This window comes from Pleurodeles waltl, chromosome 7, assembly GCF_031143425.1.
Source record: "Pleurodeles waltl isolate 20211129_DDA chromosome 7, aPleWal1.hap1.20221129, whole genome shotgun sequence".
Taxonomy (NCBI): domain Eukaryota; kingdom Metazoa; phylum Chordata; class Amphibia; order Caudata; family Salamandridae; genus Pleurodeles; species Pleurodeles waltl.
In genome coordinates, this window is record NC_090446.1 from 1,459,262,028 (window position 1) to 1,459,286,945 (window position 24,918).

At 44.9% G+C, this 24,918-nt stretch overlaps 1 protein-coding gene across 1 annotated transcript in view; it reads left to right on the plus strand.

The window, feature by feature from the left end:
• LOC138246484 (suppressor of tumorigenicity 14 protein-like) overlaps window positions 1–24,918 on the plus strand; it is a 128,955-nt gene that overhangs the window by 36,630 nt on the left and 67,407 nt on the right. Inside the window, exons 2-8 of the mRNA XM_069201121.1 lie at window positions 10,336–10,492; window positions 11,995–12,161; window positions 14,394–14,464; window positions 20,717–20,892; window positions 21,938–21,973; window positions 22,140–22,374; window positions 22,750–22,886. Coding sequence (XP_069057222.1) covers window positions 10,336–10,492; window positions 11,995–12,161; window positions 14,394–14,464; window positions 20,717–20,892; window positions 21,938–21,973; window positions 22,140–22,374; window positions 22,750–22,886 — 979 coding nt within the window. The remainder of the gene's footprint in view (window positions 1–10,335; window positions 10,493–11,994; window positions 12,162–14,393; window positions 14,465–20,716; window positions 20,893–21,937; window positions 21,974–22,139; window positions 22,375–22,749; window positions 22,887–24,918) is intronic.

The window sequence follows — 24,918 nt, forward strand, 5'->3', positions numbered from 1 at the left end:
GGGTCTCCTAGACCGCAACAGTCCTCCTCTGGATGTGGCCCAGCCCAGGGAGACCTCTGGGCATCTCTGAGTGAGTTGGCTCGTCTGCTTTCCTGACCCGGGTCACTGTGGTGATCGCACCCAAGTAGGTGTCGGCTTGTGCCTCGGTAGCACAAACTGGTGAGCGCTTCATTCGTGCTCCATGAGAGGCTGCCAGCGGGCTCCTCTCCACTTTTCAGTCATCGGGAAAGGGGGCCTGCAGCCGCAGGGACACAGGGTGCTTTCCTTGCACCAATGCAGACCACAACGAAGTGCTCTTCACACTCTGCAACAGCGGAGCAAGAAGCGCTCCATGAAGATACAACAGCGCTCCTCATGCACTGTGTGAAATAAACAAAAAAGTGCCCTTCACTTGCTGGGAGCCATCCAGAGCTCTCCATGTCCTGGGGTCAATAAAGAGCTACTCACACACTCTGTAAGGGTCAGGGGGGCACTCCACTGGTTACCATCAAGGGAGAATGGCACCAAAGTCCCTGAAATGCAGTGGGGTGGGGGTAACACCACTCAGCCCCTGGAGATTGCAGTGGGGGCACAGGGCTGCACGGCCCCAGCAAGCAGGCCAGTACAAAGGTTCCAAGGCATTGGGAGTCCCTCTCAGTGACCTAGCAGGTCACAGGTCAGCACAACAGCAGAGCAGCCCCAAGGTGGTTCCTGGTGAGTCCTTCCAGCAGCAACCTGTGTCCAGTTCATTAGTGTCTAAAAATGTGGGGGACAGCCCCCTGTACTTATACTCATTTTGTGCAGCTTCCCCAAAAGGGGAGAAGGGGTTCCAACCAGCACTAACCGGTTCCAAGACTGTCCCCTTTCTCCTCCAGCACTGGCTCAAGACATTAGTAGGGGGTAAATGAACCCTTTGTGTGAGGCCAGGGCACAGCCTTCACAAATGCATGTGTGCCCCGACTCTACCTCTCCTCGCCCAGGAAGCCCTTTCAGTACGCAGATGCACTCTTGTGACACCTCCACCCTCCCTGTGTACAGGCTGTCTGGGAAGTATGCACAAAGTCCAGCTGTCACTATGCCCCAGACATGGATTGAAGTCAAGCTGCAAAACATCAGAGTCATAAGCACAGAAAAATGCCCACTTTCTAAAAGTGGCATTTCTATAATGGTGGTAAAAACTCCACCTGCACCAGTAATCAGACAACCATATCAAACATGCCTACGCCACCCCTCATAGATCAGACACTATCACTTAGGCATATGTTAGGGCACTTCCAATGCAATCCTATGAGAGGAGCAGCACTCCCAGTAGTGAGAAACTAAATAGGCAGGTTGTCACTACTAGGACATGTAGTACATAAAGCGTATGCCCTACCTTATACATACACAGCACCCTGCCTAAAGGGCTAGCTAGGGCCTACCTTAGGTGTGCCTTATATGTAGTAAAAAAGGGAGTTCCAGGCCTGGCAAGTGAATTTAGAAGCCAGGTCCCTAAAACCAAAAAGTATAGGTGCCAATTAGGGTTTTGTAAAATTGTGAAGCCTAAAGACTCGCAACTAGAATTTTTTTTAAAGTTTGCCAGCATCAGATGGTTCAAGAAAAGGCCAAATTGTTCATGCTTCTGCACGGGGGTCTGGGGCACCAGCTGCGTGCCTTATTTGGTGGCACCTCACTCATTCTATGTTCCCTCATCCTGAAAGTCCCAAGACGTGGCCTTCAGAGTTGGGTCATTGGGAAATGGAGCTGGTGTAGTCCTGTGGGTGCTTGTGTTTCCCCTGTGCCTCAACAATTCCCTGCAGCCCAAAGAAATATTCCTGATGGTTGCTACATGAAGCTGTAGGGGTTTGTTGTGTGTTTTTTTTTTTTTTGGCTGCACCACGTCAGGCAAGTTCTGGAAACTTCATACTACATGAAGTACCAAATGGTATACATTTATCAGACTACACTGGTTAATTAGACTTAGCTAGAGTGGCACCACATTGGACTTTTTTTTTTTTTAAGGGATCATCCATTTCAGGTAAATCAAACAACTACACAAGTTTAAAAAAATAATAATAATAATTTTGCTCCACAAAATGGAAGTTAGTTTTAACTCGCTTTTGCAATAAGCTTAGCTGAATTTCAAAGACTTCCTCCTTGGCTTGGTAAATGATGCTTAGCATTTCTTTCACCTCTTGCTCCCTTTCCCATTAGTCTCTTGTCTCTCTCTCTCTCTCTCTCTCTCTCTCTCTCTCTCTCTCTCTCTCTCACTCACACACCCTCCTCCCTCCCTCTCTCTGGGCACCCTCTCTGTGCTCATGGCCCCCTCCATTAGGGCTGTTCCTACAGCTGTTCTGCATTCATAGGCACCTGCCTGATGCCCCCTCACTCTGCAGGGTCTCAATTCTCCACTCGGTGTACTCAAGTCTGTTTTCACCCCTCTTACTCCTCTGCCCCTCGCATTCCACACAGTTTTGAATTGGGAAGGTGGGTACTGGGCGATGGGTGTGTGCCTATTGGCCGTTTGTCCACCCCCCCCTTTTTCCCGGAAGCAGCAGTAGTAGTAGTTTTTCTTCACACCTTCTTTTCCAGGCCATTGCCCTGGGGCTGTGGTAGTCTGGGGAGCGCGTGATTTAAGAGAAGGAGCCCTCCGCCTCGCTGGGGGCCAGGTGTCGTCACCTCGTCCCCAGTGTCTTTCAGGCCTTCCTGCAGGGTGTATGCCTATTTGCATAGGCCTTGCAGTGATTTATTAAGCCTTCATTAAACTACAGATGATGTGGAGTCATGACCAAACCTTCTGACTTTAGAGCTGGGAAACCATGTTCCAGTCCTGGCGTTCACTCAGCATCTTGTGATTTTGGGCAAATCACTTAATCCCCTGCAGCCTAAAGTAACCAACATTTTCAATGCAATGGGTCTCACGTTTGCTCGAGTTAGAGCTATTCGCATTGTAAATTCCTAACTGGACTTTTCTTGCCACATAAGTAAAACAGTTGACGTAAGCGAGCCGATTCAAAGCGCCGCGGCAGCAATGAGCAGGAGCAAGAAGGATAAACACAAAAGGAAAAAAGTTCGCTCACAGTCAAACGCGTCGGCAGTCGTGCAATTATCCATGTAACAGGGACAGTCTGCAAGGCGGTAACAAAACTGCCCTAAGGAGGGACAAACCTAAACCATTTACCAATGATAACAAAGGATTTTTGAAAGGCAAGCACAGGAACGAGTGAAAGTGATGGGAATGAGGTGGGCGTGGTTAAAAGCCCACACAGATACCAACACATCGGAAAAGCGGGGCTGTCGCTGCTATGCTCAACCTAAAAATGAATTTGATCTTGTGTAGTGTAACTGGTGCTCGTATAAATCGCTCCTACGCCCTCACGCTGAGCTCACCCAATATAAAACTACAAAAAAGCAATAAAAGACAATTTATCAAAGTTTTAAGATTCTGCAAAGGCAGGGCGTGATAACTGAAGAGCACTCTTTTTATATAACAAGCATTGGCAAAGCTAATAGGTCTTGCGAAGGAAACTGTGTATTGGTCTAGAAAAGAGTGTAGAGGGCAGTGCTTAATTTGTAAATAAAGATGTGCTGGTGCCCAAAGCCCTCCTCTTAAATACTAGGCTGCTGCAATTAAATGTGCAACCCCAAAATACTGAGGCAGCAAGCCATCTCTGGCCTCTTCAATCAATTTACAGCCACTCCCTGCCCTTTCAGCTCACTCTTGCAACTTTCTGCTTTCTCCTTTTGTGAGGCTTTTTTTTTTTTTTTTTTCTTCCTCCGTCTTTCCCATATGTGCCTTTTACTCGCAATAAATGTTTGAGGCAGAAAATGAAGCGCCAGCCCTCAAAAAAAAAAAAAGTGCTGGTGCTCTGCACCGGAAACAACAAGCACAAATTAAGCACTGGTAGAGGGTATTGTGTAGATCAGAGTACATCGAAGTGGAGGGTATTGGTACAGAGTGGAGTAGTGTAGGTGAGTTGAATATCCTAAAGTGCATTGGCATGTTCTTGAGTTTAGTGGCGTGGAGTGGCAGAGAATGGAGTAGTGGGGTGTAGCATATTGGAGTAGTGTGTTGTATAATAGATTTGCGTAGTGTATTGTTGAATGGCATAGAGGTATTTGTGTAGTGCGCCCTAGAGCAGTGGTCTTCAAATGTTTTAAAGCCACGCCCCCCAGTTGAAAAATAAAAATCACTGTGCCCCCCTCAGAATTTTTCACAATTATTTTAGAAAGATGGCAATGTTTAAATAGGTCTAAACCTATTTAAACATTGCAGTTAAGTACTGTTAACTTTTTAAAACTGCAATAACATGCTTCTGCTTAAAACAAAGCCATGTTATCTGTATAATATTTCTTTTGGCCAGAGTTTGGCACCCCCTTCCCCCGGGATCACTTGAGGCCCCCCAAGAGGGGGCCCACCCCCCAGTTTGAAGACCTCTGCCCTAGAGTGTGTTAGTGTTATATAGTGGTGTTCAGTACTGGAGACTTTATTTAGTGGCTTGGGGTTGTGTGCAGTGGTTCATTGTACAGTGGCACAGAGTAGAGTGTGGTAGAGTGGAGTACAGTGGAGGAGAGTGCAGTGATAGAGTGCATTGGTGTGCTGTAGACTGTTTCATATTAGATGGAATATGGGTATATTGGGGTGATGCTGGTTAGAGAGTAGTGGTATAGATTAGAGGTGTAGAGTGCTGTTTGAGTGCAGCGTTGCAGAGTATAGTGGCATAGTGGAGGGTAGATTGAGCTAGAGTGAACAGTGAAGCTACTTGTTGTACCTGTGTTTTGTTTGCTACAAAGTTTCTATTCTATTATTTTCAATTAACATCTTTAGTGTTCAAATATATTTATATTTAATCCACACTTATTTATAAAATCATTTAATAAAATGCACATGTTTAGCATGTTTACGGTTTATGCACAGTTGTGCATATTTTGCAGTGAACTGCTTTAATAATACGTGATTTTTAAAGAAATAAGTGAGGTACAAAAAAGTGAAATGTGCAAACATTAAAAATGCCGATGCAACTCCGAAGTGAAACAAGCATTTGCGATGCAACGGGTCTCGCATTTCGTCGAGTTAGAGATATTAGAGTTGTAAACTCCTAACCAGACTTTTCTTGCCACATTAAATGGAAAAATAACGAGTGCGATCTTTACACAGTGCGATCGCGTTGCGAAATAAAGAGGAAAACGTAGTACAGAAAACATTGAGCCTCTTATGTTTCCAGAAGTTGGCCGGTGCGCTCGAGGAGGGCCAAACACCAGAAAAGGCATGACGTATGCATGCCTTGCACTAATGAAAGTAAGCGGATTTTGAAAGGCAATCCCACGAACCAATGTAAGGGGCAGAAGTGACCTGGGCGTGGTTAGAAGCCCAAAGAGAGATTACAACAGGGGCCGGAGGCTTTGCACTCGCCCCTAAAAAGCATGCTGAGCCGAACCCCCCCAATTGATGTAGCTAAATTAGTTTTCTCAGAGCCACAGTGCCACAACAGGAAAGTTCTTAAAATACAAATGCCGACACAAGTAGCGGAAAAATTAAACATCCCGATGCAATGCTGACGTGAAACACAGTCCGAAGGAAACAAAATAAAATGCAGATGTGAAACAGAAATGCACCCAATGATGCATCATTCATGCATTTCGTTATCAATGCATCTATTCAACCATTGATCCTCACTTGAATTCATCCACTCTTGCATCTACAATACCACACTTACACACTAAGAAAACTAAAGTTGAATTCCTCTTTATTGAAATGATTAGTTTGAGGCGCGCGCCATGCGGGGGGGGGGGGGGGAGGTGTGTGTTAGTTTTATTAAAGTGCACCCTGTACCTAGTAGGCACTTGCATGGACCCTTGTTAGTTAAGGACATATATTGCGGATGTGGATGCTGCCTGGAAAGGCTTTGCACGGTTGACGTTTGTAACCCACTGAATACTCCATGGGACATAAACAAACTCACATTAAACTAGATACAAAGAAAGCTGGAGTATTAAACGCATGCAGTAACGCAGACAGTTTTACTAACCCGAAGCGGTACAAGTATGTAGTTTAAGAGAATGTCCAAAGTATGATTCAATTTAAAATGCTGAAAGGCTAACAATGTCTATCAAAGTAGTGTCGGCCACCTGCTGCTTTAGAGCGCATATTAAGGATTACATTGCCTCCAAGGCAGACTAAATTCGCAAGCACTTTAGAAAGGGGCGAGAATTTGATCACTACCGAAGCATTTTTTTTCCGAGTGTAACTGATTATGTTTTTGGGGTAAAAACTTTGTGTAAAGAGCTAATTATAGCGCATAGGATCAGCCTATGTAATTATTGTACTTCTAATGTGTGTCAGAAGTTCGGGAGATGTACTGGGAGAATAATGAATGAGGATGACTGCTCCAGTATGAAAGGCGGCTGCCTATCAGCGACCCCCTGTAACTGCGGCCGCTAGGCTACATTGTCTGTAAATGCATGTTACTATATGACACCAATGTATAGGCCCATAATAATAATCCCAATTTCTTCCATAAACCATGCCATAATTCACTTACCTAAAGAATTTGGCAAGAATCTTAATCTACAACCTTGATCTCCTGATGGATGGAATACTAAACAGATTATCTAAATTACATTGAGAAAAAAACGTACTTAATTGGATATCTCACTGCAAGCAAGGTGGACCAATGTGTAGATTGCCCCATTCATTGACTGTTGAGTTTCTATGAGCTACTTTGAACAACCGAGTAAATGAATACACGAATGAGTGGATGAATAGATGCGCTCATCCATGCCCCCAGTCATCTATTTATCCATTCACCCAATCATTCATGCATTTCATTACCACTGCATCCATTCAGCCATTGATGCATGTATGCATTCATCCACTCACCCATCTACAATACCACACTTACAAAGAAAATAAAGGTGAAACCTCACTATTTAAACAATGAATTTGAGGTGTGTGCATTGCAAGGGGGGCGGGGGTAGTTTTATGGAAGTGCGCCGCAGTGGCGTAACAAAGGCCCCCACAGCCCCTGCCGATCCCATGCCAGGGGGCACTCTCGGGCCAGGGCCAAACTCCTGAGTGAGCTTGGAGGGCCCCCCCATCAATGGACTTTGCACCCCCTCTCGCCCCCCCCCCCCCAAAATCATCAAGTTTCGTTAAACCATTGGTGCACCGAGCACCTAGTAGCCGCTTGCCAGTACTCCCCTTAGTTACATTTTTTATGCGTAAAACAAAGTGATGCTGTCATCTGAAATCCGTTTTACAGGACTACCAGGATTTACATTGTGACTCCAAAAATACCAATGTCCATAGAAAGAAACTCGCGTAGAACAAAAGGGCAAACGGAAGGAAAATGCTGATATGAAGAAACGCATGTGATCACACTGACTCCTTTTATAAATCCGTGCCGGTGCAACAATCTAACGAAAAAAAGATAAATAGTTACATTATTAAAAAAAATAAAAAAACGATTTGCTAAACATGCTGATCCGAATGTATTGTTAAGACTCGCACTGTTTAATAACCCCTGCCACTTAAATAAAGTATCTGAGAACAATGTAAACCAGTGACAAATTAAAAATGCAGATATGAACAAAATGCAGATTCCCCCAAATAATAACAGGAGGATGCAAATTATTTTGGCCTATGCATTAATGGGGCCCCTCATCTGGATGAAAGTTTACAGGATTTCCATATTTCACATTGTAACCCCTTGAATACTACGAGTCATCTAAAGAAACTCACGTAAAGCAAAATGGCAAACAGAAAAAATACCAATACGAAGAAAGTTTAAAAAGAACAAATGCGGTCACACAGACTCCTTTACAAATCCGTGCCGGTGCAACAATTGAACGAAAAAGAACTGTAAATGTGTGCCATCTAAAGAAACCTTGCGTAAAGCAAAATGGCCAACAGAAAAAACGCCGATTTTAAAAACACTCCTTTAGTGGAAAGATAGGAATCAAACTAAATTTATTTGTACTTTGTCCATTCTCCGAACCGTTCAAAAGGAAGTGATGTCATAGCTATGGTGACCAATTACAAGCCAGCCCTAATTACTGAAAATCAAGCCTGCAAATAGAAAGTAATGGCAGGGCTCCAAGCCCTTTACTACATACAATACCCCTGGCAACAACCGCGCATGGACACCGTTTTAGGCAAGACCCAAACAGTCCTTCTTTTTTTTAGCATGGCTTTTCTGTCTTTGTTTAGTTTAACTATCAGTTACACATGAACAAAGGAGCTTCAGAACACAAAAGTGCTTTCGACTTTGACTGTTTAAAATACATACTGATCAGAGGAAAAAAATACTGACTCGGTGTTATTTTCTTCATTTTCGTGTCAGCCAGATTATTAAAACTCCTGTTAAAAAAACAAACAAAAAAAACTGTCCAATGGCTACCCCAGCCAGGCTGGGGTGTTGTCGCTCTTGGGCCATTTTAGTTCACCTCACCTGCCCGGCCAAAATGCAGTGCTTCTAGTATTCACAATTTTTACTGGTTCTATAGGCTTTAAAATGCTTAATTACCAATCCTTTCTCTAAAAAGGAGTCCAGTGAGACTAATGAAATGATGTTTCATGAAAGGGCACGATACACAAATGTAGGCCACGTTTTGGGGACTTCCCGGGCCTAATTGTGATCCAAGTCCACTCTGTATCACCTTCCATTCTTGCCTCGCACAGTCGGGGTCTATTCATCTTACCTTGTGCCAAGCCTATTTCTCTGCTACTCGCAAAATAGAGAGGAATTACCCATGAATCAGATGTTTTTGGCTTAGTAAACTGTCCTTATGCAGGTCAAATATATATATATGGGTTCAGAAGGAACAAAGCACCTACAAAGGGATTGTGAATTCGCTTCCAAAACCGTTCCAACTTATTTGGCTGCGTAACATGCAATATTTGGTGCTGACGACCTGGCGCAGCATACTGAATACGTGTGGTAAGCACCGCTCTCATAGATTCTGTCAGTAACCTAAATCTTCTTCCAGCTGCACTCTGGATTGATCTTGATTCTTTTGGTGAAGTGACCTGTTGTCTGGCTTTTGTACTGAATCCTTGGATAGTCGGTGGGTACTGGATGCATTTCAAGTAAGACCATTGATTACTGCTCTCATCCCAGGACCATGGACACTATTGCACTGCTGACAAAGCCAATGCTTCTAACTGGGCCTTGACTCCTTTGGGTCACGCTGGCAATACTTGATCTATGAGTTGGTCATGGATTAGTAACTCTGGTGCAGTATAACGCAAGCAAATAGCGTTTAATATATGGCCACATCCAGCCGGAACCATAGTTTCGAAGACACATGGGTATGTCCTACTATGTAGTTCAATCGCACAGTAAAGGCAGTACTCCGCAAAGCAAATATTGCATCTCTTACGGCATCCAGGGGTCCAGATGACTCTGCAGTTGTATCGTTTATTGCTGTTACGGAATATGTATCATTGAGCCCTGTGGTCTCAGGGGGTCAAAGTTTCCCATTCTTTGTTTCTCCTTCAGTTATGTATATTATGGCCACGAAACAGACCAAGATGGATTGAGGGAGGGAAACTGAGTCTTTGAGGATGCAGAGGTGTGGGGGAGGTTTGAGAGCAACTCAAATGCTTTTAATGAGCAGAAAACCCAGTATTACCTTCACTTTCTTCAGTGAGACCCCCATTTTAAATCCATCGCCATGTCCTTCTAGAAGAACACCGGAGGTACTGTTCGCTTTATATTCTCCCTTCCCCCACCTCCCTTGAGGTCTAGTAGGTTCCCCCTCAGTGAAAAAGTGCTCTCGCTGGTTCCTCCAGTGTAGTATTGTGGATTTCTGAAAGAGGGAGCAATAACAGAAACAAATGTAAGGGAATCCAAGATGAGTAGAAAGTCAACTGAGTAAGACATTTCTCTTGTCATAGTGCAGAGAACACACATTGCCCTGAGTAACTTTCTAACCAAAGCTTTAAGTAGGGTCTACTGGGAAGATGCTCTGTACTAGGTACTGGCGGAGGAGTGCACCCTATTACATTTTGTCTGTACTAAGCAATGTATCAGCCTTTGGTAATAAGGCCCGTGCTGTATTAGTTTCTGGTGCAAAGCTGCACCAAAGTAGGTTTTGGTGTTAGTGTTAAGTTCTTATGATTGGGTGAATGGTTGTGCATTCTGTTGGTGTTTCAGGATGTATTTGGTTCTGGGCATAATGTGAACTCTGTCAAGTTCTGGTGGCGGGGTGAACAGTATTGCGATCTGCTTCTTAGCAGTGATGTATTCTATTCATGTGAGCAGTTCCAGTGACCAAGGTTCTGTTGGCAAGTGTTAGGTTTCAGCTGTAGTGTGTACTGTACTAGGTTAGGCTAGTATGGAACAGATGTTTGTCTTTCTTCTATTTCTATTGCAGGCAGGAAATGGACGCCAGGAGTCTGTGGCTTTCCTTGATCCAGGGAAGAACAGTGGAGGCAGGTCTCGCAGCAAGATCCTCTTCAGGACCTTCATCGTTGTCCTGCTTTTGCTCATCCTCGCTGGCGTCATCGGCTTCCTCGTTTGGTACTTTGCTAGTAAGTGTGTGAATTCAGATGTGCCAGTAGGAATATTGCATACTTCTCATCACGTTTGATGATGTTCTCTGCCAGCTGAAGGCCTTTGTGGTGGCTTCTATCATACTATGATTCCAGGGCACACTGATCTCGCTCGGGGGGAGGGGAAGGGAACTCTTGTTGGAACCCAACGCAGCTCTGAAGGATCATTACTTTACTGATGAGCGATGGAATATCCCAGTGTCCTAGCAGGTTTTGTCTTCTCAACTATAATGGCCCATTCTTAACATGAAAGGCCTTCCTTCTCTGAGGATAGGAGGGATTGAGTTCAGTCCATGTTTATTTATCCCTGGGCTTGTCTATACACTTTTCCCTTTAGTGAAATAGAAGTCCACCCTGGACAAACATCCCTCCAATGAGGATATTGATCATTTGACACTTGGCTGTATATAATGAGGAATATGTAAGATGCAAGTATTTTATAATTAAACATTTTCCTAAAATATTGATTACATTGATAATTTAAATTAATTTATCCCTTTTCAGTGTTCTGTGAAATTTGTGTATCTAGATTTAATAAGGTGATTTGTTTTTGAAAGCCCCTTAAAAAAATCCCTATAATTCACACAATGACAACAGCAGTACAAAGTTTCTTTGAAAGTATTCTTAAATGTTTTAATCGTTATTCAAAGCACTCTGAAACACTGGCTCGAAGTTCATCACAGCCTTAAGAAGTGTCTTGCATGTATCAAAAAGTGTCTTACTCATTCCCTCTCAAAAGGATCACTGAGGGGTTCCAGCCTTCTGATTGCATCATACCTGAGCAACCATGTTCTTTTGGGGTCAAAATGGAGCACCCGCAGAGCCACTAGCAGCACATAACATCACAGGTGCACAGACCTGCCCACCTCTTCTAAACGGTCTTGGTGTACATGGAAATGACTACCTCCTGCTGAGACCAAATCCATGTTTGTGACATTCAGTTTAGGACTTCCATTTTCATACAGGCAGCGATTTGACATACTATTCTATCGGGCAGTTTATTAATGCTCCCTTTCGATGGGTGGGTAAGAGTTTGTCCTTGCGTTTGTTCCATTCTCATCTCCTTGGAAACCGATACACCGCCCCACCTTGACCTTGCAGGACCTTACTGTTTCATAAGATAATGCCTTTCATACATTGTTTCAGAACTCATGGCCTGGCCTCACTGCACTCCAGCCCTCGCGTATCTGTGCACCTCCCACTTGGGGGTGGGGTGCAGCGATCCACACTGCTGAAGTAGATCTTGGTTAGACCTCTGACCATGATTGGAATCCAGACCAGTTTTGTGAAGATCTCAGTCCCTTCACGGGAGAGATTTTTTTATCATCATTCTGACCAATGGTTTGCAGGCACGATCCTCCAAGATCTAAGATAGACCTCCTGTGAAATGTTCTGGCAAGAGCTCTGGTCAATCCTAGCGTGAACTGCCCAAACCCAACAGATGTTACTGTCATCTAAACATAACTTTGTCTCTGTCCTAGTTAAGCGTCCAGGCAGTGTGAAGACTGAGAGTAGTGTGGCACCTCCAGATCGCACCACCCTGGTGTACAGTGGACGCTTGACCCTTGCAAACTTGGATTACTCAACAGATCTGGAGGACCCAACATCAACACGATTCAAGGAGCTGGCCGATGCCCTGCAGCAGGTGGTAAGAGTCGATAACTGGCAGTGGGAGAGCCACAGACCCACAACATGTACCACGTCTCTCTGATGAATTAAAGCACCCCTCTTTGCCCCTTACTGTTCGTCCAGCTGCTAATTAATTATGGAGTTTCTCTGTGTCTGTATGTGGTTGCAAAGACACCTGCAATTCTCTCTGCCCTCCAGACACATGGTGTCTGGTTCATCCTGTCCATCTATACCCTGTGCTGTTGGTGGATTTTGCAGTGCTCCCTGTCTTCTCTGCACTTGCTGGTGTCTCCTTTTGCAAATCGCAGGTTTGTCCCTAGTCAAAGCCCCCTTTGCAATTTCCTCTTGTAGCAGTCTTGTGGATTGTGGATTCTGTGACACTTTCCACATATTCTCTTCAGACCTATACCTTTTACAGCTGTCTGTTTTCTCTCTGGTCTATGATTTTAGAACTTAATCCTCTGTACTTCTCCCACCTCCTATGTTTACCCTCTTTTACCTATCTTCCATGCACAGTCATTTCCCTACCCGCTATCTTATCTCTTTCTGATCTGTTTTCTCCCGTTTATTTCCTATGGTTACCTTATTGATGGAAATGTAACCTTGTTGAAAAGATTCCTGGATTTGCTAATGAGCTCCCAAACTATTCCAATGATAAGATGTGAGCTATTCACTTCTAAAAAGTCTCTTCTTCTGAGAAGGATACTGTAGCGTCTCACCTAGCATGGTACCCGCTGAATAATTAAGCCACACACAGAGTTGTAAATCACACGTCTTTATTCATTTCCGTGTACCTGTGAACTCCTACATGCTAAGGCAAGCTTTATTACATTATATCCTAGTGATTACGTCACACTGCTACGGAGTTGTCTGGGAGCCAGAAAGGGTCCATTCCAAATCTTGCAAGACACTACAGATACCATGTATCAAGTTCTGATCTTCTCTTCAACAGACCTTTGCTAATGTTTTTGCAGTTGGTTTTTATTAAAGCAAGCAAACTATAGGTCCCCGAATATGCTAATTTGTTAAACGAAATCCTAGGACTAAACACCTGGTGTCACATTGCAAGATGGTTGTGGTGTAGCACCCTATACTACCTTTGAAGTTATAGGTGAGCTGACCACACTAGACTAGAAAAGGTTTCCACTATATAAAGCTGAATAAAGATAACTATGGGCAAGATGGCAGGTTGGAAATACCCATCTTCCTGCCATGATAGGACAGGAAACTTCATATGGACCTCTAGGGAAGCCAAGCAAATGCCTATCAGAAGAGGTCAGTCTTCTGGTGCCAAAGGGCAGTATTCCAGAGCATGGGGCATTAAGGCATCTGTGTCCTTTCTTTCAGAGGGATACTGACTCCCAAGTGAAGACTTGTTCTGAGAAACCAGGTGTTTGTGTGGGTTCACTTAAGAAAAGTGTTTCAAATACACTATAAGCCCTTTCTCCGCAATACCGTATGCCAAGCAAAAAGCCCTGATCTCTGTTTGAATTCTGACTTAAACTCATAAAGTGATTCAAGTGCTCTTGCCTTCAAACCAACATGTTTTTTTTTATGTGGACTGCTAGTGGTGCCCAGAGCTTTGTCCCCCACCAGCGCTCTCCCATACTAGGAGTTCAACCTTGTCCTGCATCACTGCCCTGCTCACCTCTGTTGATGGCACTTGCAACACTTGCTAGCCATTGTCAATCGCTGCTTTTGTCGGAGTTAGATATGGAGATAGGCTTGCAACACCCGTAGACTCTTTCCTTAACCTCTGTCTTCATTCGCTGTGTTTGTTAGGTGAATAGATGACTAGTGGCACAAGGGTAAACTATTCTTTATTTTTTGTGCCCACTTTGATACAGTTGGTGTTCTTTACTTGTCTCCACCCATGCAGCCCCATGCACTGCCCTACTCTGAAATGTCTGTTGCTGTCCCCTCATCTGATGTCCAGCACAAAATGTGCTCCGCAGTGCCCATGCCATAGAGTTGGCTGCAAGATGCTAGAATCCTCCTCCTAGCCCGACACCCCTTGCGGTCTTTTGTACTCGCCCTCCCCATCTCTTGCTCACTCTTGCTCACTCTTGGACAACCAACCCCACCAAGAGCTCCCTTTTGCTTTCTCCAACCACCCTCCACCTATCCCTTCAGACCTCAGGCACTCCCCATCTCTGGCTTCCCATTCCTGTTGCTTGTTATCTCTGACTACCCCCCTTTTCTCTTTCTCACTCGCTCTGCCTCATCTCATCTTGTTCTTTCTGTTTCCTAGCTGAACTCCACCTACCTCGCAGCCCCTGACCTGAAAGGGTATTTCGATCACTCAGCAGTTACTGCCTTCAGGTGAGAAGTTGAATTTGGGGCATGGGGAGTACAGTGTCCTGGAGGTGCATGGAAGAGGGTGTTGGTCTAGAATCTCTCAGCCTTCTGCCCACCATGAAATGTTTCACCATTGCAACCAGGCCGCCGAAGGTCAACCGGGAGGGACTATGTGGTCATTTAATTCAGCGCCTCTTTGTTTGAATTCCTGTAGTCCAATAAAAAGAAAACTCTTTCCACCTATCGGTAGACCGTTCTGCTAATGATGTGTCAGAGTTCATTTTTATATTTTATTTTGTTTATATATTACGAGGTGTTACATAGTGCACAACTAGAAGTCTCTTAATGATGGAGCACTTTAAAAAGATTCTGGCAAAAGAAGGACTAAGAGGAACTATTCAAAGGAGCTGAAACACAAATCATCTTTCTTCTGGGGTGACTTAGATGTGATGATTCTAGTGTAAACCAAGAGACAAGAAGAAGACTGAGTTACTCACTACAAGTTGTATGGCTGGATTTCGACAGAAAGGTAAGTTCAGTGGTGAGGGATGTGTAGACTTCAAAGACTCCTACAGATCAAAAAATAGCCTAAGAACTGACAAGGAACATATCAAAATGTCTGATGGTATCTTTGACCCAGAATAACACGAGGATGACGCTCAACTTGATTGTGCCGGTAATCCTTTCCAAAACTTTGAGGTGTTGCCTGAAAAAGCTCTGACATGAGCAGGTTGTTTTTATTGAATCGTGAAGCCACTGGCCTGAGGTTTCTGGTGTGGCCTAAGATAGGCAACTTCAGAGTTGGTTGTTGTTGGAAGTTTAATTTTAGGAATCATGTTGTAAATGAGTATCTCACCTACCAGGGGACTCCATTATATGAAAATCAAATTATGTGGGTCCTTGGTGTCACATGGATTGAGACCCCAGAACAGTAATCGCTGTTTGAGTGCGTGCTTACTGTCATCTCTTTCTAGGTTTCTTGGACTGGTGGTGAGGCAACATCCTTTATTGTGATAGGACAGGAGTCTTTCCTGTGTCCGTCATTGTTGCCTCTTTAAAATATTTTGTTAGTAGCCCTTACTCGGAGTCATCCGGTTCATCTGTGCGGGGTCTTCGTGAATGGTGTGTGCGCATCATGCGGGTGGTGCGGGATGTCTGGGAAGCACCTGCGGTTGTTTGTCTGGCTGCTAGAGGGAATCAACTTTAGCTTTTCTGTGTGTGTATGGTAACAAAATGGATGATGGCTTTGTGGAATGCTAGACACATCTCTACTGATCTGGATCTCTTTCCTGTTGGGATGTAAATGTCTTCTGCATGGCTCTTGAGAGCATGTGCCCTCCCCGTTAGACGGATGGAAAAGCCAGGCTATGTCTCTGCGGGTTTTTGATTTGTCACCTCCGTGAACATGACAATTGTGAATGTTCACTTAGGGCTCCTGTGAAATCGTGTAAGAACCCAGAATGTGACTGTCACAACTGGTTGGGGGAACCAAAATGGGTCCATCCTTTTGAAGTGACTACTAACCTCTCACCGGCAATGGCGGCAGAATTTATTGAAAGTCCGAGGTACAGGCCTTTTTTGACTTTTCGCTCCATCCAAATTGGAAATGGTAGTATGTTCACTGTGCTTGCAGGAGGGGGGTGGTGGTGCTGGTGTGTGTATGTGTGTGTGGTGCTTTATTGTACGGACACAGGAATTCTTTGGAAATTCTGTGTGTGTGGATAGCTATGGTAAATGGTTTGCTTGGGTAGGGCTGCCAAGGCTTTGTTTCAACCTGCAGGCAGGCCTGCACCTCCCTTTGGTTTATTTGTATTCTCTTCCATTTCAATTTTTATAGAACTCAGCCTGAAGGCGTTAGCATTCCTTACAAGAGAACCACATGACTATACATGTTAGGCGTGGCGGTTAAGTGGTTTGCCCAAAATCTGAAGCTCTTGAACCGAGGCTTGAATTTTCACCTGGTTCCACAGTTCAAGGGTTTGCAGCACCTGGCTGAACCTTCCCCAAAGGTGGGCTCTTGTGGCTAGCTGGCAAGGGAGGAGTATCCTTTCTTTTACAAGCCCTGGAAGATACCATCCCCCTTCAACCAGGATCATCCCTGGAATAATGTTACAGTAACAAGGGGACTGATTTGCCATTTCATTTAGGTTTAGGGCCTCTTGTTCTGTCATGATGGTCGCAGCCCTGCCACACGACAAACCGTCGTTCTGGGCCTAGTGCTGTCCCGCCTCGACCACAGCAACTCAATCTATCTGGGTAGTCCGCTGTGCGTGGCTAAGTGACTTTAAGTGGTTCAGAATGTTGCAGCGCACACTTAGCTTAAGATACCAAAAGACCATTCTGTTGCCTTGTCTCTGGTGTCGTCCACTGGCTGCCAGTGTCCAGTCACTTAAAATCTTTCTGCCTATCCTATAGGACACACATAATAAGAGTCTTCCTCTTCTACAGTAGCTACTAATCCCCTATAATCCCAGAAGACCTCTACGGTCTGCAGAACACATGCTTTTCACTGTGCCTTCGATTAAGAAAGCCAGAAGCGGCAGACACTTTGTGTATCTGGCCTCAAAGCTTTGGAGCAAATCTGCCACTGCCTGTAAGAATGATAAAGGAAGAACTCCATTTTAGAAAGCATCTCAGGCCTCATTTATTTGAGTAATCTGCTTATCTATGAGACACTATGCGACAGACATGATATTTAACGCTGGGAGGCGTGTTGGGTAGCCATGCGCTTTATAAATGCCTAGTATAGTATAGTCCTCCCCAATCCGCCTCCTGAAGTTGGATGACAAGTGATGTGACTGTACCAGTCTACAGATAATAGGCTTAATACAGAATCCACCTGGAACTGATTAGGAGAGAACTCCTACAGAAGTCCCCTATGGCATTCAGGTAAGCATGTAGGATCTTGTATTGTAAGGGTTCCCGAAATTTGAAGGAGGTGGAGGACTGATTGGCCAAGCCAAGAACACATACCATCAGTGGCTGTGCTCTGGTGCCAAGCATTCTCACTGAGCAGGGCCAAACCAGGCCACGGCAGTGTGGGGGAAGATGACTTCTGTGTACCAGGACTGGGATCTTTGACTGCCAGCCTCAGGGGCAGCAAAAGTTAGTGTCCTTTCCGAAAAGCTGAAGACCACAGAGAAGGAGGAGGATTTACCACGTGACTCGAGGGATTCACTTCACTGCTTTTCCAAGGGACCACCTGTCTTATGGACTCATGAGCTGTTGCCTGGTACTTGTGCCTAGAGGCCGTGAACCCTGCTAGAAGCCAATTATTATTGAAGAGTATAATAGACATGGACCCCTGCACCAGAAGCTCTCCAGAGGGAATAAAAGAACCATCTCCTATTTCTTCAATGTGACACGTGTCCTGGGTGAGCCACATGAGCATCTATGGCAAGCCCTTCCTCCCCTGAAACTCTGCATGTGCCTCGAGGTTGCACCAAGAGGACCTTGAACTTGGATAGTGTGTGCACCCTGAATATCGACCTAGGTATATCGATGGCACAGAATATCTAGGACAAAATCCCAAGATATTCATATTGACCGGTTAGTAAGTCTAGGTTTTCTATACCAAACCTCACCTACATGTACCTCCTGTGGTACATACATCAAGATACGGAGCTGTGGAGCTAGACGTACTAAATGTATACTTCCCTATATGCACTTCCCTTCTGATGTTTTGTCCCATAATATTCTGTCCTCTATCTATTTTTGTACCACTATATATATATATATATATATATATATATATATATATATATATATATATATATATATAAATTATTTAGGAGGGTGGGGGTTATATTCTGTAGGACAGCCCTTGTCAGTCCTCCTCTCTGGCCTGGGAGTGTTCTTTTGCATTACTCGTGAAGTGGTAGGCTTTCAAACCGTGCAAATCACATCAATGATGGAATGAACGCCCCGATTTTGAGAAGCCTTCCTGTGCTTGTGAGCAGCATTTCAGAAATGTGACTCTTTACTTCCCTGGTGTGCCACATGCACCGTAAAATAAGACTAAGACAAATACTCAGTGACTTATTGTCTGTTTAGAAACGCTCAGTCTGTAGTCCGGGGATGGTTTAGTGTGAAAATGTGTTAAAGCTAATCAGGAATGGCTTATTGATGAGGAAGCCCATTTGACAATAGGTAGAGGTATGTTAATTGCATAAAGCCCGTGTTACATTGCCTGCTATTTCTCTATGTTCATGTGTAGTTTTGTGTGTGGTATTTAGCTCTGTTGAATAAAGGACTTTTCTAATTTTTTAGTCCATGCTGCCCCCAGGAGTATGCCTTTAACTACTCTGTTTTGCTGAGTGTCAACTGCAAAAGCATGTGCTTGTACAATAGCCTAGTAACCCCTGGCTGTCCTGGCAAATCCCAGTCCAGTCGTCACACATCCCTTCCATTCCTCTTACTGTTAATGGTTAGTGTATCCCATGGTTGGGGAGGTGATGGATTCTTCCATTTATTTATTTATTTATTTTCTTGCTTGCAGTGCCCCTGTCCGAGCACTGTCGGCTTCACCTATTCATTTCCCGAATTTACCTCTCAGAAGGACTTGGCCTTCTGCTCGGGATGAGATGCACATTCATATGTGATCTGCTGGAAAGATCCTAGATTGAAGAACTGTTCTTGCCCATGGACCTGGTCTATGCTGATCATGCATTTGCCATGAATCACTTGATTGGAGGTGTCCCTTAATATTCAAACAGTGCACAGGTGATTGGCCAGTCCTGCTGATAATAACCGGCCTCATTGGCCGGTTCAACCTTCCAGAATGCCTCTTTGACCAAAGAGAAGCTGTACATCAATGTAGTTAAGGAACTGTTGTGTTCTGAAGCCAAGGACTGCTGACTATTGGATATCTACAAGGTAGCAGACCGAGTCTGCGTCGCAATTTCTTCTGGCTTCATTGTTGGACAATATAAAATAGTGTAATATGGTATTTTCTTTTTACAAAACACGTACAGACTTTAGCAGTAACCTTATTGGATGAGATAAGTAATGTACTGCCTTCCAAGTTTCTAGCCCACAATACCTCCTTGCGGTTGCAGTTAAGTGCTGAAGAAGAAAGCTTGGTAATCCAGGTCCAGTAGCAAGATGGTCCCAGGACACCAGTGATGAATGGCACAGGGCAATTAGAGGTTACTGGGTTCTAAATATAATAATCTAAGACCTTCTTAACTAAGTCTCAAGTGATTTGTGTGGACGGAGTGCAGCCTCATGAAGCACTGAGCCAATGTTTGTCACTTTTTGTGGTGCGACTTTACAAGTCCATTACTTGTCCAACATGCTGTCTCAATACACACTTACTTGCAACCTGTGATCGATCAACCAAATCCTATGTCACACCCATGCCGCCTTGTACTGCCCATTAGTTCTGGTCCTTCCACCACCTAGGCCCAGGAAACTGTAATGCCCTACCACCAAACATCTGCGCCATCTCTGCGCTAAAAGTATTTAAATTTAAAACTGCACTGAAGTACCACCTATCATGACATGAAAAATAAGCGATAACTCTTCCAACATATTGTACAGATGCACGTTGCCTGTCTCTTTATTCCATTAGTTCAGATACATGTAACAAGCTAACCTCTCCTTGCCATCTCATAATATCCAACCTTCTCCACCTTAAGACACCCCTGTTTTGTATCCACTTGAGTCAACTCGCTCTAATAATTTCATTAAATGCCCATTAACTTAAAGTACTTGAAAATGGAGGAAATGCTTCAGTTTCCTTAGAGTAAATGGAAGCAAATACTATTTCTCCATGGAAAAAGCTCAGGGTGCTCTCCACTTATGTCTCATTGGTCAGTCTGTACATATGAGCAGATTTTCTCTTTGTCAGAGGTGATGCTTATGTTCATGGAACTGTTCTGATCTGTGAACCTTCCCTGTCTGTATTTTCCTCTTCGCGGTCACTGTTAGGTGCTATGCCCCCTGCTCAGTACTCTGTGGCCGACTGATGTCCCATAGGGGGGAGTCCTCTCTATTTGCCCCTGGGGATGAGCCTACGACAGCCTGGCTTTGCCCAATGTCAGCCGAAACGTCATTCCAAAGAGAAGATTACTTTCAGAGTAGTTATGGGACCTGAAACCTAATATATTTTTTTTCATTAAGGATGGGCATTTATTACAGCAGGACAGCGAGCACCTTGATGGACTCGTGTATAGGGAGTGTTGCAGGAGTGAGCCAGTCAATAGGTGAAGAAGGGGTGCCAATCAAGATGCTGAGTGCTTATTTTCACTACTGACATTGCTGTCTTGTCCTCAGTGAAGGGAGCACCATTGCCTACTGCTGGATCCGCTTCGTTGTCCCCAATGCCAACTCCAGTGCCCTGCCACTCTTCACTGAGGCCGCCATCAATGGGAACCTGCGGCGCAGCACCCGCACTCCGACACGTACGGTCTCGCAGGAGACCCTGCGTGTGTCTGACCTAGTCCTCTCTGGTGAGTTCTCACGCACTGCCTGCCTGGTCTTCTCTTCTGCCACCTGGTGATGGATTCTCTACTTACGTTGGGGTTGGAGATTCAGGGGGTGGGGCGGGGAGGAGGGTATTTGGGTCCTGGCTGCCCTTCTCGACTGCTGTCTGCTGCTGTAAACTGGGGTGACTCCACTGCTGCTCTGTGGTCAGTCCTACCTGTTTTGTCTCCCTTGTTTACTTTGGAAACCCTCAATGACTAGGCTTAGGGAGAGATCTGCCTATCCTGCATTAGCTAGGACATGAATTTGCTGCTGGATATGAGGGCATGCCATCCACCCTGTCCTTTCAATGCTTGTTCTGCTCCATCCTGAGGTGACCCCTCTGTTGATGCCTCCTGGGAATGAGTCTTCCTCAGCTGTGTCCTGGGATGATTCCTTCTCGGCTGTCCCTTGTGGACAGGAGATGGTGAGTCCTCCACTCGTGCTGTCTTTGGGGGAGGGGAGGAGGTGGGGATACTCCTGCCTCTCCGAGACCACTATCTTCTGCGGTGAGTCATCAACAGTCGCTGGTTACTCCTGCAGGTGAAATTTGTACTTTGCGCCTCCCCCTGTGGACTAATCTTACCTCCTTATTCCGCTCCACCTCTGAGATGAGACTGAGAACTGCAACTAGTCTTAAAGCAGGAGACTGCATCTCCCCTCCCAATTGCAGTTCTCTTAGGTGAGTCCTAAGTCTTCTTCACTGCCTTGTAGCACATGGCCTGCCTGCCTCCACCACGCTCTTCCCGGTCTCATCGAATTCCTACTATTCCTTGTGTGGTTGAGGATGCAGCTATATGCCATCAGAGGACCTGTCCTGGCTAGAGATCCCTCTACAGTTCCAAAGACATGCCTTGGACTAAAACCTCCCTTCTGTCAGCTCTTGTGCTATAAGAGCTACAGGAAGCCATTCTCATCATCTTCTTTCACTCCTCTCACCTCTGTCTTTGGTTGTGAAACTTTCACCTCTGAAACAATGAATTATGTTCATGCTCAAAAAGATGATCTGAAATGTTCTTCTGTGTTTTGCAGCTGCTGACCCTAGGACCGTGAAAGAACCTGGAGATGGTAAATAGACTGAATGTGCTGTCATACTGAATAAGTTGTGGTGTGTCCATGTGAGGGCCTGATTTCTCTGTTGTTTGTGTTGTGTTTGTTGCACCCAGGCTTGCAGTACCAGTTCATACAGGGCATGTTTAACTGTGTTAATATTTATTCTTCCGCTTCATTCCAGGCTCCTGTATTTTCAGCTACCGGGCAGGGCCTGTGGGCGAGACCACCATCTTTTCCTCACCCGGCTTTCCATCTGGGTACCCACCCAATGCCCGCTGCCAGTACGTGCTCCGCGCTGACCGAGGCAACGTCATCCGCCTGGCCTTCCCCACCTTCAATGTCGAGGACAGCTGTCTGGACGTGTTTGTTGACATATTTGACTCACTGGCTCCAGAGAGAAAAAGAATAATCACAGAGTGAGTGCAGTTTCCTTTCACCTGCTATAATTTGAGTAGTATGACAATTCACAACATTCCCGCCATTTAGAACATTTTGGAGCCCATATAAGGTGCAACCTTTATCTGGAACTGCACCCCCCCTGCTCCTACAGTGCTTGATCCTTCTACAGCTCTGCTAGCACACACCAGCCTGGTTTACACAGCTTTGGTGACCCTGATTCCTGACAGTGGTTCTCGGTTCTGGGACCTCAACACTCACCTCTGCCGATTAAAGTTTTGATATTATATGCCTACTAGGGTTGCCTACTCTCCTTCAGCCTACTTTCTCCTGCATCACCACCGTCTCGGTATAGCTGAACAATAATACCTGATGTTTTTCCCCTTTTCCTTCAGGAAATGTGGTAACCGACCTCCATCCAATCCGCTTGCAGTGCTGTCTTCTGGGAGCGTGGCACTGATGACCTTGGTCACTCACAGTAGTGGTTCTGCTCCTGGATTCCAAGTGCAGTTCTCACAGGTTCCTAAGATAAGTGAGTGGATTCTTACAAATAAACTCCTGCTAGGGGGAGGTGGGTAAGTAACGTTCACACACACATGGCCCAAAAGTATATCCCATCTCATTCCTAAGAAAAGTGAGAGGGACTGTTCGATGTGAACACCTCATAGGAGGAGTTGGGCTAGTTGGTGTGTTCACAGGTAGAATTTGAAAGTAGATGTGCAAAACATCTACTTTTAGATTACTCTGGATTCCACTGAAATTGGTGGATCAGAGTTCTAAACTGGAGTTACTCATCTGATCTAATTGTGTGGTCCTGGGCTTCTCGCTTTGTCCCCAGTCTCAATTCCCTAATCTTCAAAAATTTGAAATAAGACTAAAGTGAAGTATTAAGAGCACCTACAGAGTCTGCGAGTTGGGTTTTCCCTATTAAGGATTTTAGAAAGAAGTAGCCACCCTACACAAGTCTACCTTATTAGGGGTGGGGGAACTCACTAAGTGTCACCCTGCGGAATTCCGCAGAGTTACAGAAAAACTTCACGGGCTTGAGTAGAATTCTACCAACAGTAGGAAAATATTGCAGCTAGCACTGCTGACACTGCAATTTAGCACCAGTAGCTCAAGCAAAGCTGAAATCGTCGCAAAGAGTACCATGTGTTGCACAAAGGCGAGAGCCATTTAAGTTGATTTTGCTGCTGCTGGAGTTGAAAATCTACTTGAGTGTCACTATATCTACTCCAGTGACAGCCCTCTGACTGTGACCGCTTGCGACTGTCTGCATTACAAAAAGGTGCTAGGAGATGGCAATCCTTGCGCGCACTCACCAACTCACATATTCTGGACCCTCCTAGGAGAAAAATTCCACCACACAGCGATTGGTGGAATTTGATCAGAAACTCTGTTAAAAAGTAATGAGGAGTGGCCAAAATCCCACCAGTTTCACAAATGGAACCGAATATTTCGCCCACCCCCTACTTATCATTTGATTACATCATGTGAAGCGACAGAGTCTCTCCTTGCAGGAGAGATGACAAAAACCAAATAAGACCACCACAAGCTGCAGCTTTTAGCCGTCTAGACATTGAGCTTGTCTGGATGAGCTTGGAAGAGAATAGACCACTGCTTTCAAAAGTTCTATTTTCTGCTTAATGTTGGGCATCCAGCTGGAGTGTTGGGGAGGTATTGGATGTTGGGAATGGTATCTGATGTTGCATGGCTGCTCCAAAATGTCTGCCTCCGCTGGGGTTGCATGTCCACTGTCAATCACAGCAGCTGTGTGGAAGTTTGGAGTACTTTTTTGCTGGTACATCTGTCTCCCTTTTCCTTTTGAAGCTCTTCTTACACTGGGCAGAGGTAAGATGAAAGCTCTGGCTAACCAGAGGAGGTACTTAAATAGAGAAGCAGAGGAATGTTTTCTTCCTGTGCTGTACCTGTGCTGTAAGTGGATATAGAGGAAAAGATGTCCAAAGAGAGATCTTTATTCTTTGGGCCCTTTTTTATTTTCCACCCTGCAGCCTTTTTAGAAAACTGACTTGCTTTGCCTTTGTGTACTCTTTCGTAGATTGTGGTCTAGGAGGATGGTACTCGACAATAAAGTTCAAGGCCTTTGTCGGAAGGCCACTGATGACTTAGCACCTTGTACATCCTGTTTTACAAGCTTGTTCATTTCTGCAATGGACAATTTGAGATGCATAGCCTTCTAGTTGGTCTTTCTCTTCTATGTGAGGAGATCAAGTAGACATCTGCCACAACTGCAAAAGCTAAAAGTAGTGGTGAGCCGCTTAGAACAGTGAAGGGAATTTCATTTTAAACTGCATCTATTTTTCATTCATTGTAATGGCAACATGTTGACCCTCCCGCCACAATGGCAGTGCCATTGGAAAATCATCTGGCAATGAATGTGCTATATGTGTGTGAAAAGGGACATCAAATGCTATTGCTGCATGGACAATCTTCTGTGCCTATGCAATATGTTTATCTATCCTACTCAATGGAGAAACATTCTAGGAGGCCACCTTCCAGGCCAGAGTAGAGTGAATAATTCTAAGAGATATTTGGAAGTATGG